The sequence below is a fragment of the Hoplias malabaricus genome, chromosome 2 (assembly GCF_029633855.1).
Source record: "Hoplias malabaricus isolate fHopMal1 chromosome 2, fHopMal1.hap1, whole genome shotgun sequence".
Lineage (NCBI taxonomy): Eukaryota > Metazoa > Chordata > Actinopteri > Characiformes > Erythrinidae > Hoplias > Hoplias malabaricus.
In genome coordinates, this window is record NC_089801.1 from 6748642 (window position 1) to 6770035 (window position 21394).

Genomic DNA, 21394 nt, shown 5'->3' on the forward strand with positions numbered 1-21394 from the left:
GTGATGATTCCAGACTTCCTGAAAGCTCGGATGACACACAGGGCTCCTGCGCACAGAGCTGTATGTATCACCGCGCTCTGTGAGGATCCTGACTACGGTGGCCGTAATGCTTAAGCCATTTGTGGGTACACATATAAGGCGCATCGGACTATAAGGCGCACTTTTGATTTCTGAGAAAATCACAAGATTATATGTGCGCCTTATAGTCCGAAAAATATGGTATATATATATATATAGTGTCATTGACATTTAGTCAGAGCACTCGCTGTGGTCACTGTCAGTCAGATCGCTTGCTGTTGTCATTGACGGTCAGTCCAAGTGCTTGCTGTGGTCACTGACGGGCAGTCAGAGAACGCGCTGTGGTCACTGACGGTCAGTTCGAGAACTCGCTGTGGTCACTGACGGTCAGTCAGAGAATGTGCTGTGGTCACTGATAGTCAGTCCAAGTGCTCGCTGTGGTCACTGACGGTCAGTCAGAGAATGTGCTGTGGTCACTGACAGTCAGTCTGATCGCTTGCTGTAGTCACTGATGGTCAGTCAGATCGTTCGCTGTGGTCACTGACAGTCAGTCTGATCGCTTGCTGTGGTCACTGACGGTCAGTCCAAGCACTCGCTGTGGTCACTGACGGTCAGTCAGAGAATGTGCTGTGGTCACTGACAGTCAGTCCAAGTGCTCGCTGTGGTCACTGACGGTCAGTCAGAGAATGTGCTGTGGTCACTGACAGTCAGTCCGAGCACTTGCTGTGATCACTGATGGTCAGTCAGAGAACTCGCTGTGGTCACTGAGGGTAAACTGATAGGCAGTCCGTATTTTGTTTAACGTTTGCAGTGTGTTTCGGAGGCTGGACACGACTGAGAGACGCTGGGAAAAAGCAGCTGGTCTTTATCATCTCACACTGAGGTGTGGAAAATACCTGAAGGTTTTTATTATCAGTACACAGTGGGGCAAACATTTATGGACTCTGGCAGTGAAAACACACACACACACACACACACAAGAGGCAGTGAAAACACAGCCGCAGCGACTGGAAGCTGACTCCGCACCCAGGGAGCCGTTTGGGGTTTGGTGTCTGACTCAAGGGGCCCTCAGCCGTGGATGTTGAGGGAGGAGACAGAGCTGTTACTCCACCACCATTTTATTTACTCTCAAAAACAACCAGGGTCTTTTCACCCATTGTGTCTTTTCCTTGCGATTGAACAGTGGAAAAGATCAGGGCCCAGTTTCCCAAAAAAACACCTTAGTATTAAAATTGTCTCAGCAGGAGAGAGAGAGTTCAGAGTGATGCTCACTCGACCACTTACGATTCTGCTTTGTGCTACGATGCTTTTGAGAAGCTCAGCCCCTATCTGGTCCTAGTCTTTTTATCACACACTCCAGTCTTTCCAGGACGGGCTCCTTCAGCTCCAAAGCTCAGTCCGAGGGGTTGGCTGTGTTTCCTGTGGCTCGTGACACTGAGGTCCAGGCTCTGGAGCGGATCGTCTCTCGTGTGGAGAACACCAGTCGCTTCTGTCTTTGATTTCCAAACACTTTTCTGCGTTTTATTTTCTCAGAACTAGTCTCCTGACGTCTCTCTGAACACAGGCCAGACTCCCTTTTTGCTTTAGTGGCTGTTTGGAGGAAGCTTTCGGAGGAAGGCTTGGACGTCTGGGTCTGATGAGATCAGCTCAAACTCAGCAGAGTCTCAGTTTTTGTGGTGGTTAAAGAGTAAGAAGTGTCTGTGTTGAGCTGAGGTGATTTAGAAGTTTAAAAGGTTTACGGCAGAAACAGAAATGACAACCCATTGTGGAACATTCTGGTGAGTGATGAATGATTTTGTCTGTATTTTCTGGATCTCGGGGCACGTGCAGACTGCTGCGTTGTCCCAGGAGAAACCAGGAGCTGAGTTTGGAGAAAAGAAAAGGAGATTAACATGTTGGCACTCACCTTTCTGCCACTTTTTGCTCTGTTGTCACGGTAATGAACTGTGACACCACTGTATCGTATCAAATTATACCCCCACCCCCCACCCCAACCCCAACCCCCATTTAGGACTCTGTATTTTCCCACTTCCAGGGGTTTTTGTGAGTTAAGAACAAGCCAATGTGTTTTAAACAAGTGTCTCCTTGTTCCTCGACCTTTTCGGGGCTGGTCCACCCTCAGCTCTCTCCAGAACCCTGGGCTCGCCCTGAGACTAACCCCACTCCAGAAGACCCGCCCCTGTGTGTTCCTCCTGAGGAGCTGGAGGTACAGAGGCGGTTCTGAAGGGTGTAGCCTGCTGTTCGGAGGGTGTTTTTGCAACAGATGCCTCTCCCTCCTCCGCCGCTGAAACCAGAACCTTGGAATGCGAAAGCGTTGTGTTCCACTAGCGACTTCAACAACTGGCGCCTACCATCTCTGAAAAGAGGGGGCGGAGTCGAGTGTGGCGCGATTCAGAGAACAACAGGCTGCAGTTTTAACATTTCACCCAGAAACATCCGTTCAGATTTTATTCGTGGATCGAGTTTTCAGACAAAGCTCTCTTCGGAAACTGCATGCAGTGTCAGCGTCGGCGCATGCGCCCCCCGCAGCAGCTGGAAGTGGTCTCGCCCGCTGTGTTTGATTGACGGCTCCATATTTTGCGAGAGGGATTTTTGCGGTTCCAGAAAGAGCGAGATCTTGGAGAGAGACGCGGAGAAGGGAGACAGCACGCTCCTGGACTGAGGGAAGACAGAGTAAAGACAGAGAGACAGAATCCCGGGGGAAGGTCGAGGGGACAGAAAAATTAAAACCCACCGAGTGAGAAGCGGGGTCCGGAGAAGCCTGAATCCCAGCTGCGCGTTTCCTTCGGCGGGGGGTGAGTGACTGAGATCCCGTGTGTCCTCTGTCGCAGCGCCGCGCTCCCCTTTCTCACACCGCGGGGTCTAACGCGCTCCGTCACCGCGGCGAGGGTCCGCGCTGTCCTCCGTCTGCAGCCCCACATCGCGGTAAAGCTGTGTGGAGGGTGGTCTGGGCCGAGAGTCCGCGGCTGTCGGTCGGTGGAGGTTGATGTGTTGATTCGGGACGCGTCTGAAGAAGGTGGGGAGGGGGAGGGGGGGTAATGGTGGTGCACAGCCGATTCTCCATTGATAAATCAACACTATTAGTGTTAACACTGAAATGGTAAATTATTACACTAATGTTAATTTAACACTGGAGAGTTTACTGTGTGGCAGTATTGGGGGGTGGGGGGTAATGGTGGGGGCAGTATTGGGGGGTGGGGGGTAATGGTGGGGGCAGTATTGGGGGGTGGGGGGTAATGGTGGGGGTAGTTTTGGGGGGTGGGGGTAATGGTGGTGGCAGTATTGGGGGGTGTGGGGTAATGGTGGTGGCAGTATTGGGGGGGGGTAATGGTGGTGGCAGTATTGGGGGGTGGGAGGTAATGGTGGTGGCAGTATTGGGGGGTGGGGGGTAATGGTGGGGGCAGTATTGGGGGGTGGGGGGTAATGGTGGGGGTAGTTTTGGGGGGTGGGGGTAATGGTGGTGGCAGTATTGGGGGGTGTGGGGTAATGGTGGTGGCAGTATTGGGGGGGGGGTAATGGTGGTGGCAGTATTGGGGGGTAATGGTGGGGGCAGTATTGGGGTGTGGGGGTAATGGTGGGGGCAGTTTTGGGGGGTGTAGGGTAATGGTGGGGGCAGTATTGGGGGGTGGGGGTAATGGTGGGGGGGGTAATGGTGGTGGCAGTATTGGGGGGGGGTAATGGTGGTGGCAGTATTGGGGGGTGGGGGGTAATGGTGGTGGCAGTATTGGGGGGTGGGGGGTAATGGTGGTGGCAGTATTGGGGTGTGGGGGTAATGTTGGTGGCAGTATTGGGGGTGGGGGGTAATGGTGGGGGGCAGTATTGGGGGGTGGGGGGTAATGGTGGTGGCAGTATTGAGGGGGTGGGAGGTAATGGTGGTGGCAGTATTGGGGGGTGGGGGGTAATGGTGGTGGCAGTATTGGGGGTGGGGGGTAATGGTGGGGGGCAGTATTGGGGGGTGGGGGGTAATGGTGGGGGCAGTATTGGGGGGTGGGGGGTAATGGTGGGGGTAGTTTTGGGGGGTGGGGGTAATGGTGGTGGCAGTATTGGGGGGTGTGGGGTAATGGTGGTGGCAGTATTGGGGGGGGGGTAATGGTGGTGGCAGTATTGGGGGGTAATGGTGGGGGCAGTATTGGGGTGTGGGGGTAATGGTGGGGGCAGTTTTGGGGGGTGTAGGGTAATGGTGGGGGCAGTATTGGGGGGTGGGGGTAATGGTGGTGGCAGTATTGGGGGGGGGTAATGGTGGTGGCAGTATTGGGGGGTGGGGGGTAATGGTGGTGGCAGTATTGGGGGGTGGGGGGTAATGGTGGTGGCAGTATTGGGGTGTGGGGGTAATGTTGGTGGCAGTATTGGGGGTGGGGGGTAATGGTGGGGGGCAGTATTGGGGGGTGGGGGGTAATGGTGGTGGCAGTATTGAGGGGGTGGGAGGTAATGGTGGTGGCAGTATTGGGGGGTGGGGGGTAATGGTGGTGGCAGTATTGGGGGTGGGGGGTAATGGTGGGGGGCAGTATTGGGGGGTGGGGGGTAATGGTGGTGGCAGTATTGGGGGGTGGGGGGTAATGGTGGGGGCAGTATTGGGGGGTGGGGGGTAATGGTGGGGGTAGTTTTGGGGGGTGGGGGTAATGGTGGTGGCAGTATTGGGGGGTGTGGGGTAATGGTGGTGGCAGTATTGGGGGGGGGGTAATGGTGGTGGCAGTATTGGGGGGTAATGGTGGGGGCAGTATTGGGGTGTGGGGGTAATGGTGGGGGCAGTTTTGGGGGGTGTAGGGTAATGGTGGGGGCAGTATTGGGGGGTGGGGGTAATGGTGGGGGGGGTAATGGTGGTGGCAGTATTGGGGGGGGGTAATGGTGGTGGCAGTATTGGGGGGTGGGGGGTAATGGTGGTGGCAGTATTGGGGGGTGGGGGGTAATGGTGGTGGCAGTATTGGGGTGTGGGGGTAATGTTGGTGGCAGTATTGGGGGTGGGGGGTAATGGTGGGGGGCAGTATTGGGGGGTGGGGGGTAATGGTGGTGGCAGTATTGAGGGGGTGGGAGGTAATGGTGGTGGCAGTATTGGGGGGTGGGGGGTAATGGTGGTGGCAGTATTGGGGGTGGGGGGTAATGGTGGGGGGCAGTATTGGGGGGTGGGGGGTAATGGTGGTGGCAGTATTGAGGGGGTGGGAGGTAATGGTGGGGGCAGTATTGGGGGTGGGGGTAATGGTGGGGGGCAGTATTGGGGGGTGGGGGGTAATGGTGGTGGCAGTATTGAGGGGGTGGGAGGTAATGGTGGGGGCAGTATTGGGGGTGGGGGGTAATGGTGGTGGCAGTATTGGGGGGTGGGGGGTAATGGTGGGGGCAGTATTGAGGGGTGGGGGCAGTATTGGGGGGTGGGGGGTAATGGTGGGGGCAGTATTGAGGGGTGGGGGGTAATGGTGGTGGCAGTATTGGTGGGGTGGGAGGTAATGTTGGGGGCAGTATTGGGGGTGGGGGGTAATGGTGGTGGCAGTATTGGGGTGTGGGGGTAATGGTGGGGGCAGTATTGGGGGTGGGGGGTAATGGTGGGGGCAGTATTGGGGTGTGGGAGGTAATGGTGGGGGCAGTATTGGGGGTGGGGGGTAATGGTGGTGGCAGTATTGGGGTGTGGGGGTAATGGTGGGGGCAGTATTGGGGGTGGGGGGTAATGGTGGGGGCAGTATTGGGGTGTGGGAGGTAATGGTGGTGGCAGTATTGGGGGTGGGGGGTAATGGTGGTGGCAGTATTGGGGTGTGGGGGTAATGGTGGGGGCAGTATTGGGGTGTGGGGGTAATGGTGGTGGCATTATTGGGGTGTGGGGGTAATGGTGGGGGCAGTATTGAGGGGTGGGGGCAGTATTGGGGGGTGGGGGGTAATGGTGGGGGCAGTATTGAGGGGTGGGGGGTAATGGTGGTGGCAGTATTGGTGGGGTGGGAGGTAATGTTGGGGGCAGTATTGGGGGTGGGAGGTAATGTTGGGGGCAGTATTGGGGGTGGGGGGTAATGGTGGTGGCAGTATTGGGGTGTGGGGGTAATGGTGGGGGCAGTATTGGGGGTGGGGGGTAATGGTGGGGGCAGTATTGGGGTGTGGGGGTAATGGTGGGGGCAGTATTGGGGTGTGGGAGGTAATGGTGGTGGCAGTATTGGGGGTGGGGGGTAATGGTGGTGGCAGTATTGGGGTGTGGGGGTAATGGTGGGGGCAGTATTGGGGTGTGGGAGGTAATGGTGGTGGCAGTATTGGGGGTGGGGGGTAATGGTGGTGGCAGTATTGGGGGTGGGGGGTAATGGTGGTGGCAGTATTGGGGTGTGGGGGTAATGGTGGGGGCAGTATTGGGGTGTGGGAGGTAATGGTGGTGGCAGTATTGGGGGTGGGGGGTAATGGTGGTGGCAGTATTGGGGTGTGGGGGTAATGGTGGGGGCAGTATTGGGGTGTGGGGGTAATGGTGGTGGCATTATTGGGGTGTGGGGGTAATGGTGGTGGCAGTATTGGGGGGTGGGGTGTAATAGTGGTGGCCACACACACACACACACAGTTGATACAACACACACACACACAGTAGATACAACACACACACACACAGACACACACAGTTGATACAACACACACACACACACACAGTAGATACAACACACAAACTCACACACACACACTGACACACAGTGACAGGGACACTTCTGGGGACGCTCAGTCCGCGGATGCAGGGTGTGGTGTATTTGTTATGTGTGTGTGTGTGGTTTATGTGCTGTATAGTGTGTGTGTCAGGGAAGGCTGCATATCTGTGTTATCCTCTCCCATGCGCTCGTGTGTGTCTGATAAGGGTGAGCCGAGCTGGAGCTGTTTTTTTGTCGTTTGGTGAGGCCCCGTTAGACCCGGCTCCTCCTGTTAGAAACACGTGTGCAGTGTTGGGGTGTGTGTGTGTGTGTGTGTGGGAGGGGGGGTGTTTGTGTGCAGGTTTATTTGAGAGAGTTAAAAAAATGTTCAGAGCGTCTCTCACAGTTTTGACCCAAACCTGCTGCTTCACTTTGGGACAGACCCCAGACACGGTTCTAACCCGACTGGAGTGGTTCTAACTTGGCTGGAGTGGTTCTGACCCGGCTGGAGTGGTTCTGACCCGGCTGGAGTAGTTCTAACTTGGCTGGAGTGGTTCTGACCCAGCTGGAGTGGTTCTAACTTGGCTGGAGTGGTTCTGACCCGGCTGGAGTGGTTCTAACTTGGCTGGAGTGGTTCTGACCCGGCTGGAGTGGTGAAGACCGGACCCTCTGCCTGTGTTTCTCGTCTTTTAGAATATTTTGTTGTCTGACGGCAGCCTCTGTCTCCAGTGAATCGTTACAGTGAATTTATACCACAGTGTGTCCATGAATTATACACAGTGCCTTACACTATACCCCCTTTACACCGCACCCCCCCTTTACACCGCACCCCTCTTTACACTGTGCCCCCCTTTACACCACCCCCCCTTTACACCGCACCCCCCCTTTTACACCGCACCCCCCCTTTACACCGCACCCCTCTTTACACCACCCCTCCTTTACACCGCACCCCCCCTTTTACACCGCACCCCCGCTTTACACCTTGCCCCCCTTTACACCGCACCCCCCTTTACACCGCACCCCCCCCTTTACACCGCACCCCCCCTTTTACACCGCACCCCCCCTTTACACCTTGCCCCCCTTTACACCGCACCCCCCCCCCTTTACACCGTGGCCCCCTTTACACTACACCCCCACTTTACACCGCACCCCCCCTTTACACCTTGCCCCCCCTTTACACCTTGCCCCCCCTTTACACCGTGCCCCCCCTTTACACCGCACCCCCCTTTACACTACATCCCCCCCTTTACACCGCACCCCCCCTTTACACCACATCCCCCCCTTTACACCGCACCCCCTTTACACTACACCCCCCCTTTACACCGTGCCCCCCACTTTACACTACACCCCCCCTTTACACCGCACCCCCCTTTTACACCGTGCCCCCCTTTACACCGCACCCCCTTTACACTACACCCCCCCTTTACTGCGTGCCCCCCCTTTACACCGCACCCCCTTTACACCACACCCCCCCTTTACACCACACCCCCCCTTTACACCGCACCCCCTTTACACCACACCCCCCCTTTACACCACACCCCCCCTTTACACCGCACCCCCTTTACACTACACCCCCCCTTTACTCCGCCTGGAGTGCAGGGAAATAGAGGGAAAAGTGTTTGTGGAAACGATGTTTCTTTGTAAATTAGAGATGTTTGCTTGTGTTTTTCACAGGAACATGGCACTGTGCGTCACAGACTGTAAACAGAGGTGTTCTAAACCCTGTCTGAGGTGGAGAAAAAAACCGTTGTCGCTGTTCTCGTGTGAACGACTAATATGCAGCTTTTAGAAAAAGATGCTCTATTTGAAATAAATAATGCACTGTTAAAGATGAGTCAGATTCAGAGTCATTTCAGAACTTGCACTGTGTAGGGCGTATGGAGTGATTTGGGATTAAATCTCTGTGTTTCATGCTTCGTGGTGTGTTGATGTCTCTGGGCCCTTATTGGACAGACATGTGAATGCAGACGTTTTCATATTTGTCTGGACACACTTCCAGAAACAGAGAGAGGTGTGAACGGATCAGACCCGGATCAGACACACAGCACAGATCTTGCTTTTTGCCAGCTCCTTATATTTTAGCTCCCAGAAGTTGCTCGTTCCTCATGCTCCTCCCTCCCACCTGCTGACCGTCCGCAGCGATGTCGTCTTGTGGTTTTGTCGGGTTTTAAATACGAGAGCTTCGCGATGGTTTATCTGAGCGCTCCCGCAGCGGGTCGAGTCAGAACTGAAGCGGGACCCAGGGTTCTGTGGTGGCTGTGACGGTTACGTAATGGTCTCCTGGTTTGTTTATTTGAATTTCAGATGCACGTAATGCAAAGGAATATACAACCGATCGCCCTGTGATGCAGCCGACCGCAAAGAAGTGTGTGCCTCAGGAAACCAGAACAGAACCAGAATCCACAGAGCTCTGCATTTGGTCGGATTCTGATGAAGATGGATCAGAAACGTATCTGAACGTCAGTCTTCACTCCGCGGATGTGAGCAGAGAACAGCCGGATAACTGTAAAACTGTTCCTCTTTCTTTATGTTGTAACGGTTGGTGAAAGTAGAGCCTGTGTGTGAACGACGTCGTCGGCTCCTGCCTGCGCTCTTCTGCTCTGTGTCTTTCACTGATTACAGTCGTAGAAGCAGTGATGTGAGGTTACAGGAGCGTGCCGACTGTGTGCCGTTGATGAATAAGTGAAAGGATGAGTGGAAGACAGCGTGTGTGACGTACAGAGAGGGATCCACATCAGGAGACAGGACAGTGTGAGGTCTGTGGACCGTTAATGAGGGATAAAGAGAAAGGGATCATGTAACAGAGCAGGATTAGTGTTTATTGTTGGACTGAACTGGAACGGTGGGGTAGTGCTGGCCACGGAAAGTGCACAGTGTCACAGAGAATTGCGTAAAAAAGTGAGGGATATTGGCCGCAGCGGCAGGGAACAGCGAGGGATAACAGAAACGCTGGGACGCAGACGTGGAAACAGTGGGCGATGGAGAGATTATCAGGGTCGACTCTGAGAGAGGAGATAAAGTGCGGTTTGAGCGGGATTAGTTTTTCCAGTGGACTTTCTGTGATGTAAAAGATCTGTGTCATTTCTTCAAACTGCCATCGATAGCTCGGATTAAAAACCTTCGCCCAGACATGCATCATTCCACCTGCAGCGCTCACACTCTGGGGCTTTCTGAATTTCATTATCTTCTGCATTTAACAATGTAAGCAAATTAAAATAATCATTTAAGGTAGAATTGTTGATTTTTAAACCCTATTAATGCAGTCTGACGGTGAGGGAATAAGTCCTGGAACCTGGGAGAGGCACCGTCGAACAGCTTGGTGTTGGAGACCAGAAAGACCACCCTCACACTGCACTTTTTCACACACACACACACACACACACACACACACACACACACACACACACACACACAAATACAAACACTCCCTTGCTTACCACACACACACTTGTGCAAGCCCTGCTGTAAAGTGGTCTGTAAATAGTTGTACGGATGTCAGCAAAATTGCTTTTCCTCTCTACATACCGGTTCTAGATAGTAGTTCAGGCTAAAGTTTGGGAGTAGAGTACAGTAGGGTACAGTAGAGAACGTTAGAGACAGATAGAGAACAGTAGAGACAGAGACAGATAGAGAACAGTAGAGAACACACTCTAAAAAGAAAATAGTGGACCAACTTAATTGAATTGCTTCAATTGGTAACAAGCAATTCAATTAAGTTGGATCAACTATTTTCTTTTTACAGTGCAGTAGAGACATAGAGAACAGTAGAGACAGATAGAGAACAGTAGAGACAGATAGAGAACAGTAGAGACAGATAGGGAACAGTAGAGAACAGTAGAGACAGATAGAGAACAGTAGAGACAGATAGAGAACAGTAGAGACAGATAGAGAACAGTAGAGACAGATAGAGAACAGTAGAGTACAGTAGAGACAGATAGAGAACAGTAGAGACAGATAGAGAACAGTAGAGAACAGTAGAGACAGATAGAGAACAGTAGAGACAGATAGAGAACAGTAGAGTACAGTAGAGACAGATAGAGAACAGTAGAGACAGATAGAGAACAGTAGAGAACAGTAGAGACAGATAGAGAACAGTAGAGACAGATAGAGAACAGTAGAGTACAGTAGAGACAGATAGAGAACAGTAGAGACAGATAGAGAACAGTAGAGACAGATAGGGAACAGTACAGACAGATAGAGAACAGTAGAGACAGATAGAGAACAGTAGAGACAGATAGGGAACAGTAGAGTACAGTAGAGACAGATAGAGAACAGTAGAGACAGATAGAGAACAGTAGAGTACAGTAGAGACAGATAGAGAACAGTAGAGACAGATGGGAAACAGTAGAGAACAGATAGAGACAGATAGAGAACAGTAGAGACAGATAGAGAACAGTAGAGACAGATAGGGAACAGTACAGACAGATAGAGAACAGTAGAGACAGATAGAGAACAGTAGAGACAGATAGGGAACAGTAGAGTACAGTAGAGAAAGATAGAGAACAGTAGAGAACAGTAGAGACAGATAGAGAACAGTAGAGTACAGTAGAGACAGATAGAGAACAGTAGAGACAGATGGGAAACAGTAGAGAACAGTAGAGACAGATAGGGAACAGTAGAGACAGATAGAGAACAGTAGAGACAGATAGAGAACAGTAGAGACAGATAGGGAACAGTAGAGACAGATAGAGTACAGTAGAGACAGATAGAGAACAGTAGAGACAGATGGGAAACAGTAGAGAACAGATAGAGACAGATAGGGAACAGTAGAGACAGATAGGGAACAGTAGAGACAGATAGAGAACAGTAGAGACAGATAGGGAACAGTAGAGAACAGTAGAGACAGATAGAGAACAGTAGAGACAGATAGAGAACAGTAGAGTACAGTAGAGACAGATAGAGAACAGTAGAGACAGATGGGAAACAGTAGAGAACAGATAGAGACAGATAGAGAACAGTAGAGACAGATAGAGAACAGTAGAGACAGATAGGGAACAGTACAGACAGATAGAGAACAGTAGAGACAGATAGAGAACAGTAGAGACAGATAGGGAACAGTAGAGAAAGATAGAGAACAGTAGAGAACAGTAGAGACAGATAGAGAACAGTAGAGACAGATAGAGAACAGTAGAGTACAGTAGAGACAGATAGAGAACAGTAGAGACAGATGGGAAACAGTAGAGAACAGTAGAGACAGATAGGGAACAGTAGAGACAGATAGGGAACAGTGCAGACAGATAGAGAACAGTAGAGACAGATAGAGAACAGTAGAGACAGATAGGGAACAGTAGAGAACAGTAGAGACAGATAGGGAACAGTAGAGACAGATAGGGAACAGTAGAGACAGATAGGGAACAGTAGAGACAGATAGAGAACAGCAGAGACAGATAGGGAACAGTAGAGAACAGTAGAGACAGATAGGGAACAGTAGAGACAGATAGGGAACAGTAGAGACAGATAGAGAACAGTAGAGACAGATAGAGAACAGTAGAGACAGATAGGGAACAGTAGAGAACAGTAGAGACAGATAGAGAACAGTAGAGACAGATGGGAAACAGTAGAGAACAGATAGAGACAGATAGAGAACAGTAGAGACAGATAGAGAACAGTAGAGACAGATAGGGAACAGTACAGACAGATAGAGAACAGTAGAGACAGATAGAGAACAGTAGAGTACAGTAGAGACAGATTGGGAAACAGTAGAGAACAGATAGAGACAGATAGGGAACAGTAGAGACAGATAGGGAACAGTAGAGACAGATAGAGAACAGTAGAGACAGATAGAGAACAGTAGAGACAGATAGGGAACAGTAGAGAACAGTAGAGACAGATAGAGAACAGTAGAGACAGATAGAGAACAGTAGAGTACAGTAGAGACAGATGGGAAACAGTAGAGAACAGATAGAGACAGATAGAGAACAGTAGAGACAGATAGAGAACAGTAGAGACAGATAGGGAACAGTACAGACAGATAGAGAACAGTAGAGACAGATAGAGAACAGTAGAGACAGATAGGGAACAGTAGAGAAAGATAGAGAACAGTAGAGACAGATAGAGAACAGTAGAGACAGATAGAGAACAGTAGAGTACAGTAGAGACAGATAGAGAACAGTAGAGACAGATGGGAAACAGTAGAGAACAGTAGAGACAGATAGGGAACAGTAGAGACAGATAGGGAACAGTACAGACAGATAGAGAACAGTAGAGACAGATAGAGAACAGTAGAGACAGATAGGGAACAGTAGAGACAGATAGAGAACAGTAGAGACAGATAGGGAACAGTAGAGAACAGTAGAGACAGATAGGGAACAGTAGAGACAGATAGGGAACAGTATAGACAGATAGAGAACAGCAGAGACAGATAGGGAACAGTAGAGAACAGTAGAGACAGATAGAGAACAGTAGAGACAGATAGGGAACAGTAGAGACAGATAGAGAACAGTAGAGACAGATAGAGAACAGTAGAGACAGATAGGGAACAGTAGAGAACAGTAGAGACAGATAGAGAACAGTAGAGACAGATAGGGAACAGTAGAGTACAGTAGAGACAGATAGAGAACAGTAGAGACAGATGGGAAACAGTAGAGAACAGATAGAGACAGATAGAGAACAGTAGAGACAGATAGAGAACAGTAGAGACAGATAGGGAACAGTACAGACAGATAGAGAACAGTAGAGACAGATAGAGAACAGTAGAGACAGATAGAGAACAGTAGAGTACAGTAGAGACAGATTGGGAAACAGTAGGGAACAGTAGAGACAGATAGGGAACAGTAGAGACAGATAGAGAACAGTAGAGACAGATAGGGAACAGTAGAGAACAGTAGAGACAGATAGAGAACAGTAGAGACAGATAGGGAACAGTAGAGACAGATAGAGAACAGTAGAGACAGATGGGAAACAGTAGAGAACAGTAGAGACAGATAGAGAACAGTAGAGACAGATAGAGAACAGTAGAGACAGATAGGGAACAGTACAGACAGATAGAGAACAGTAGAGACAGATAGAGAACAGTAGAGACAGATAGGGAACAGTAGAGAACAGTAGAGACAGATAGAGAACAGTAGAGTACAGTAGAGAACAGTAGAGTACAGTAGAGACAGATAGAGAACAGTAGAGACAGATAGAGAACAGTAGAGACAGATGGGAGACAGATAGGGAACAGTAGAGACAGATAGGGAACAGTAGAGACAGATAGAGAACAGTAGAGACAGATAGGGAACAGTAGAGAACAGTAGAGACAGATAGAGAACAGTAGAGACAGATAGGGAACAGTAGAGAACAGTAGAGACAGATAGAGAACAGTAGAGACAGATAGAGAACAGTAGAGACAGATGGGAGACAGATAGGGAACAGTAGAGACAGATAGGGAACAGTAGAGACAGATAGAGAACAGTAGAGACAGATAGAGAACAGTAGAGACAGATAGGGAACAGTAGAGAACAGTAGAGACAGATAGAGAACAGTAGAGACAGATAGGGAACAGTAGAGAACAGTAGAGACAGATAGGGAACAGTAGAGACAGATAGGGAACAGCAGAGACAGATAGAGAACAGCAGAGACAGATAGGGAACAGTAGAGAACAGTAGAGACAGATAGAGAACAGTAGAGACAGATAGGGAACAGTAGAGACAGATAGAGAACAGTAGAGACAGATAGGGAACAGTAGAGAACAGTAGAGACAGATAGAGAACAGTAGAGACAGATAGAGAACAGCAGAGACAGATAGAGAACAGTAGAGACAGATAGAGAACAGCAGAGACAGATAGAGAACAGCAGAGACAGATAGGGAACAGTAGAGAACAGTAGAGACAGATAGAGAACAGTAGAGACAGATAGGGAACAGTAGAGACAGATAGAGAACAGTAGAGACAGATAGAGAACAGTAGAGACAGATAGGGAACAGTAGAGACAGATAGAGAACAGTAGAGACAGATAGAGAACAGCAGAGACAGATAGAGAACAGCAGAGACAGATAGGGAACAGTAGAGACAGATAGGGAACAGTAGAGACAGATAGAGAACAGTAGAGACAGATAGAGAACAGTAGAGACAGATAGGGAACAGTAGAGAACAGTAGAGACAGATAGAGAACAGTAGAGACAGATAGAGAACAGTAGAGAACAGATAGAGACAGAGAGAGTCACAGTTGCTGTGGGAGGCTGGGGTCAGTTATGGCCTCGTATCTGCTTTGAGACATGTTTACGATAAAATGGGAGATTCATTGTGCACCGAGTCTGTCCTCGTCCTGCTGTACCGGGGGAAGGGTGTGTTGTTAACACAGGTTTCACACGAGGCGATTTGTTCCAGACGGCGGGTGATGGACTGCGCAGTTCTTCATGTCACTTAGCAACGCTCAGATCATCGGGAACAGTTGTTGTTGCAAGTGCATGTCTGTTACTTCAGAACATTCTTAGCCACACAGTGCATTCAGTGTTCTGCTCTCTGCAACATGAATTCAAAGCCCCCTACAGTGTAAATCCAGTGTTTGGTATCGTGTGTATGGTGCTTAGTCTCAGGTGAAATAACCCAGTTTGAAGACAGTTGTATGACCAGAGCCAGCATCACAGAGGTGACTGGTGACTGCTGCTCTCCGTGGACCGGCTCTGGACTCGGTCGCTGTGGGTCCAGGCAGAGCACAATAACCCCTGTGTTCCCACACGTCCTCCCAGTCCCAACCGCTCTATTTTTACCCGTCCGTGGGCTTCTCTATTTCCATCCACTCTTTTTCTCCCGGCTGGGCCCCGTGGCTCGACTCGCGTACGTGCGGCAAAGAGAGTAGGGCTCGAGCTCCGAGACGTACAGGGAGTTCCTTTTGGCCTAACGACAGGAGCGAGAAAGCAGAGAAGATTCCTGTCGTCATCCTCCAGCCTGCAGTCGGAGAAGAGCGGCTCTGGGTTTGTATGGGAAGGCCCACAACGGCAAAGCCCTTTACTGATTGGTCATCCCTCGCTCCGGATCGGCCTCCCTTTAGCTCCATCTGTTTCAAATTGATGATGAATCCTGCAAGGTCACGGCTGTACATTGCTGTGTGTGTGTGTGGGAGTTAATGACAGAGAGGGGGGGAGGGAGTGTTTACTGGGCATGGATCCTCTGTGTTTTCGTATTGATTGCTGTTTAATGTTCAGACGGCAGGATTAATTTGAGCAACAGAAATTCCAGAGTGTCACAGATACTTTCACAGCAGACACAGGTTTAAATCATTCATTACCAGAGAGTTCCTCGTCATGTTTGGAGTGAGACAGGAGCGATCCAGCACCGACCGGGAGATGGATTCAGGGTTATTCCCAAAACAATCTCAAACTGCTCCGAACTGGTCTCACAGCCACCAGCAGCTGAACGAATGAGCGGTGACTAACACTGAGAGCACTACACACACACACCGCTGTGCAGCAGGATTCAGAAACAAAAGTGAGCTCATGGATCACTGCTGGGTTCTGTGTGGCTGCTGCAACCCTCACAGTAAACGCCACAGGACCTTCGGCGTTGGGGTTGTGGGGTCTTTGTCATGTGTCTGAGACACTACACTACATCCACAGAAATTAATCAGACCCATTTCTGAACAGTTAAGGCCTAGTAAAGTCCATCTCTCAGGCCCTGAGACCACAGCCACGTGACAGGGCTGCACCTGTTTATTGAACAAGAAGGAATCGATGTGTCTCAGATCTGGAGGTGAGCATTGCTGAATGCACACTAGGCTCAGATGAAGAAAAATATGTAGTGGCCACTGTAGTGAGAGAGGGAGAGAGAAACAGTGAGTGAGAGAGAGAGAGAGACAGGGAGAGAGAGACAAAGAGGGAGAGAGAAACTGAGTGAGAGAGAAAGAAAGAGAGAGACAGAGAGGGAGGGAGAGAGAGACAGAGGGAGGGAGAGGGAGAGAAAGAGACAGAGAGTGAGTGAGAGAGAAAAAGAGAGAGACAGACAGTGAGTGTGTCAGAGAGACTGTGTGAGGAAGAGAGACAGTGAGAGATAAAGAGACAGAGAGAGAGTGAGAGAGAGAGACAGAGAGAGTCTCTAGCTCTGTTCAGATACTCTTAAAGCCCAGTTGATGGATGCCTCTCCACTGCCGTGGGAAACAGAAAAGATGGAAGGTGGGAGGGTCAGGGGGAGAGAAGAGACAGGGAGGAGCGTTTTGGCTGCTTGCTGTGTCTCCATGGCGGCTGGCACTGCATTTTCTTTTTGCCTTTCCTTTACTTGTCCAAGCTTGGCTTTTTCTCTTTGAAGACAAAAATCTGTTAACACAGAAGTGAAGGAGGCAGAGTGCACTCCAGCTCACGTCACATCTGTATTAAAGCGGCCATCCGCGAGCGACTCTGTCAGGTTGGTCTTCCCTGAGTGACCCTGTCAGGGCAGTCTTCCTTAAGTGGCTCTGTCAGGGCGGTCTTCCCTGAGCGACTCTGTCAGGGTGGCCTTCCCCAATTGACTCTGTCAGGGCGGTCTTCCCTGAGCGACTCTGTCAGGGTGGTCTTCCCCAATTGACTCTGTCAGGGCAGTGTTCCCCGAGTGACTCTTGTCAGGGCGGTCTTCCCCAATTGACTCTGTCAGGGTGGTCTTCCCCGTGTGACTCTTTCAGGGCGGTCTTCCCTGAGGGACTCTGTCAGGGCGGTCTTCCCCAAGCAACTGTCAGGGCGGTCTTCCCTGAGCGGCTCTGTCAGGGCGGTCTTCCCCAATTGACTCTGTCAGGGTGGTCTTCCCCAAGCGACTCTGTCAGGGCGGTCTTCCCCGAGCGACTCTGTCAGGGCGGTCTTCCCTGAGCGACTCTGTCAGGGCAGTCTTCCCCGAGTGACTCTGTCAGGGCAGTCTTCACCGAGTGACTCTGTCAGGGCAGTCTTCACCGAGCGGCTTTGTCAGGGCGGTCTTCCCTGAGCGACTCTGTCATGGCGGTCTTCCCCAATTGACTGTCAGGGTGGTCTTCCCCGAGCGACTCTGTGAGGGCGGTCTTCCCCTGTCCTCCCTGAGTGACTCGTGGCTCGACTGCTGGCCTGTTTGAGATTCCTCTGGGCCAGAACTGTCAACATTGAGTGTTTTCATCGTCGGATTTCTCCTACATGCCTCAGGGCATGGACTTTCTTTGTACAATTGGGCCTCTGTGAGTGTGTGTGTGTGTGTATGTGAGGTAGAACATCACCTTTTCAACTCCAGTGAACACACACCTGTGTCCTCTTGGTGCCAGCTGCACAGCTACACAATTCTGATCTCTTTATACTCAGACATTTCAGGAGCACTCCCCCATTGGATCTCGTTTCTATTATTGTTGTTAGTATTATTAATAGTAGTAGTAGGTTGTTGTTATTATTATCAGAAGTATATAGTGTTAGTACTGAGCAGTCAGTGGGAGGCAGTGAGTAAATGAAGAGTGCAGTGATTATTGCAGTAGCGGTGTAAAGTGGACTGTGCTGGGATCAGTTCAGTTAAATGTTCTTTCTCTCACTCTCCACACACACACATCTCTCAGTTTGATTGCGTTAACGTCCACAGACTCACAGGCTGCTGTGACATTCTACATGACATTTACTCTGAACTAACTCTCTCTCTCTCTCTTTCTCTCTCTCTTTCTCTCTCTCTGTCTCTCTCTCTCTCTCTCAGTTCAATCCAATCTGTGGTTTATTGCCAAATATTACACTTGTGTTGCCAAAAGAAAATAAAGGGAACACAGGTCATTCTCAAATTATAACAAACACAGAACATATGACTTAAATAAAGCATTAAAAATAACACAGTGGTATTAATAATAATAATAATAATAATAATAATAACAATAATGATGTCTTAAAGATGAAAAGGGTAATAGAGTTTTTCAGTAACTGAGTAACTATGTAATGGTCAGATGTTGATGGTCAGACTGTGGCACTGATCACTCACTGTCCCTCAGACTGTGGCAGGTGTAAACTCTGCCCCTAGTGGACAGCACTCGCTGTGCTCCCCCAGGATGTTCCTCACTGCTGCAGAGACTGATAACGTTGGGGAATATCAGGGTAATTTTATTAAAATATTGTGATGTGATGATTATATTGTGGACGTTGTGTGAGGAAGTGCAGCTCTGTCTCAGGTGTGTTGTGGCGGCAACATCGGCACAGTCTCTGATCTCTGGGACGCCCTGATTTCTGCCGTCTGTGGCCGGGCGGTGCTTACTGAGTCTGTACTTGGTTAAGGTGGGCCTCAGGTTGGAGTGGGTCAGTGTTATCAGTGTGTGTCAGTGTGTTGTCAGTGTGTGTCAGTATGTGTTAGTTATTATCAGTGTGTGTCAGTGTGTTGTCAGTGTGTGTTAGTTATTATCAGTGTGTGTTAGTTATTATCAGTGTGTGTTAGTGTATTATCAGTGTGTGTTGGTGTGTTATCAGTTTGTTATCAGTGTGTGTTGTTGTGTTATCAGTGTGTTATCAGTCTGTGTTAGTGTATTATCAGTGTGTGTTCATGTATTATCAGTGTTATCATGTGTTATCAGTTTGTTATCAGTGTGTGTTGTTGTGTTATTAGTGTGTTATCAGTGTGTGTTGGAGTGTTATCAGTTTGTAATCAGTGTGTTATCTGTGTGTTATCAATGTGTATTGGTGTGTTATCAGTGTTTTATCAGTGTGTGTTATCTGTGTGTTATCAGTGTGTATTGGTGTGTTATCAGTGTTTTATCAGTGTGTGTTATCTGTGTGTTATCAGTGTGTGTTGGTGTGTTATTAGTGTGTGTCTGGGCGCTGCAGAACGCTCCAGAATCGTGACCAATTTGTTTATATAAATCTTAAATACTGTTGGGCTTAAGCAGAAGCTCTGTCTCACTTCTCGCTCCTGAGAGAATAGCCCTGTCTCACTCCTCGCTCCGGAGAGAATAGCCCTGTCTCACTTTGCGCTCCTGAGACAATAGCCCTGTCTCACTTTGCGCTCCTGAGACAATAGCCCTGTCTCACTCCTCGCTCCGGAGAGAATAGCCCTGTCTCACTTCGCGCTCCTGAGACAATAGCCCTGTCTCACTCGTCGCTCCTGAGAGAATAGCCCTGTCTCACTTCGCGCTCCTGAGAGAATAGCCTGTCTCACTTCGCGCTCCTGAGAGAATAGCCCTGTCTCACTTCGCGCTCCTGAGAGAACAGCCCTGTCTCACTTCGCGCTCCTGAGAGAATAGCCCTGTCTCACTTCGCGCTCCTGAGAGAACAGCCCTGTCTCACTTCGCGCTCCTGAGAGAACAGCCCTGTCTCACTTCGCGCTCCTGAGAGAACAGCCCTGTCTCACTTCGCGCTCCTGAGAGAATAGCCCTGTCTCACTTGGTGCTCCTGAGAGAACAGCCCTGTCTCACTCCTCGCTCCTGAGAGAATAGTCCTGTCTCACTCCTCGCTCCTGAGAGAACAGCCCTGTCTCACTTCGCGCTCCTGAGAGAATAGCCTTTCTCACTTCGCGCTCCTGAGAGAACAGCCCTGTCTCACTTCGCGCTCCTGAGAGAATAGCCCTGTCTCACTTCTTGCTCCTGAGAGAATAGCCTGTCTCACTTTGCGCTCCTGAGAGAACAGCCCTGTCTCACTTTGCACTCCTGAGAGAATAGCCCTGTCTCACTTTGCGCTCCTGAGAGAATAGCCCTGTCTCACTTCGTGCTCCTGAGAGAACAGCTCTGTCTCACTCCTCGCTCCTGAGAGAATAGCCCTGTCTCACTATTCGCTCCTGAGAGAACAGGAGCTTCTGTTTAAACTGTTTTCTGGCAGCGTCACTCTTCAGCTCTAGGGGGTAAATGTCTCTCTCTCTCTCTCTCTCTCTCTCTGTCTCACTCTCTCCCTCTCTCTCTGTCTCACTCTCTCTCTCTCTCTCTGTCTCACTCTCTCTCTCTCTCTCTCTCTCTCTCCTTCTCTCTCCAGAGTTCAGAGATCATTATTGATGTGTTTGTTTGGAGGGGACTCAGAAGTTTGTTCCTAGTGGTGTTCACTTCCTCAAAATGAAATACACAGCTGAGCAATAACACGTAAATGATCCCTCTTTCCTCCCGTTTCTCTCTCGTCCTGCGCTTCACTGAGCCGCGGGGCGTGTGTGTGTTTGGTAAACAGTGATCTTACAGACTGTAGCTGTCGTTAAACTGTAGAAATGTTCCTGTGTTTACGTTATTTTGGCCATTGTATCCAGAACTGATTCTGTGAGGCTTTTTAAAACACTGAAAAATGTGGAGATTTCTTGGGGCCAGTAAATGACTATTGCTCTAAACTCCGGATGTTCACTGACCTCCAGCTCGTTTAAAAATGTCATAGAGTAACGTGCCCAAGTGTCCCGTAACAGGAGGCCTAAAAATACTTCCTTAATAACCCCTAAATATGGCGTGTCCCGCCCTGCAACTCTAAATGTCCCCCACATGCCGCCCCAGCATTCGCTGAACAGACACCCAGCACCACGAGGCAGCTCCGCAAAGAGGAAGCAGGGCTCGAGTCAGAGACGGAGGGAGCAGTGTTCCTCACTGTGCTGAAGGTCATCGCCACATGACGCATGTGTGGAGAGGTGTGTGTGTGTGTGTGTGTGTTGCGAGGAGAGTGAGCGAGAATTTCGCGATGCCATAACAATCCCCCAAAGCACAGAACACAAACTGATCATATTCCCTCTCTCTCTCCCCTTCTCTGTCTCTCTCTCTCCCTCCCTCCCTCTCTCTCTCTCTCTCTCTCCCCCTCTCTCTCTCTCTCTCCCTCTTTCTCTCTCTCCCCCTCTCTCTCTCTCTCTCTCCCTCTTTCTCTCTCTCTCCCTCTCTCTCTCTCTCTCTCTCTCTCTCTCTCTCTCTCTTAACTCTGGCAGTGCCTGACCTTCTCCGTTGTTTGGATTTACTTTGATAAGAAACTTGGCTGA

At 50.1% G+C, this 21394-nt stretch overlaps 1 protein-coding gene across 2 annotated transcripts in view; it reads left to right on the forward strand.

The window, feature by feature from the left end:
• The first annotated feature begins 2534 nt into the window (after positions 1 to 2534).
• Positions 2535 to 21394, forward strand: part of ndrg2 (NDRG family member 2) — a 33158-nt gene continuing 14298 nt past the window's right edge. Inside the window, exon 1 of one of the 2 annotated variants that reach the window (XM_066650321.1) lies at positions 2535 to 2813. Coding sequence is in view for 1 of the 2 variants with exons in the window: in XM_066650311.1 (XP_066506408.1) it covers positions 8942 to 9076 (135 nt within the window). In the remaining variant the exon portion in view is untranslated. Of the gene's footprint in view, positions 2814 to 8474; positions 9077 to 21394 lie in introns of those variants that run through there. The other variant, XM_066650311.1, reaches the window with a different exon arrangement.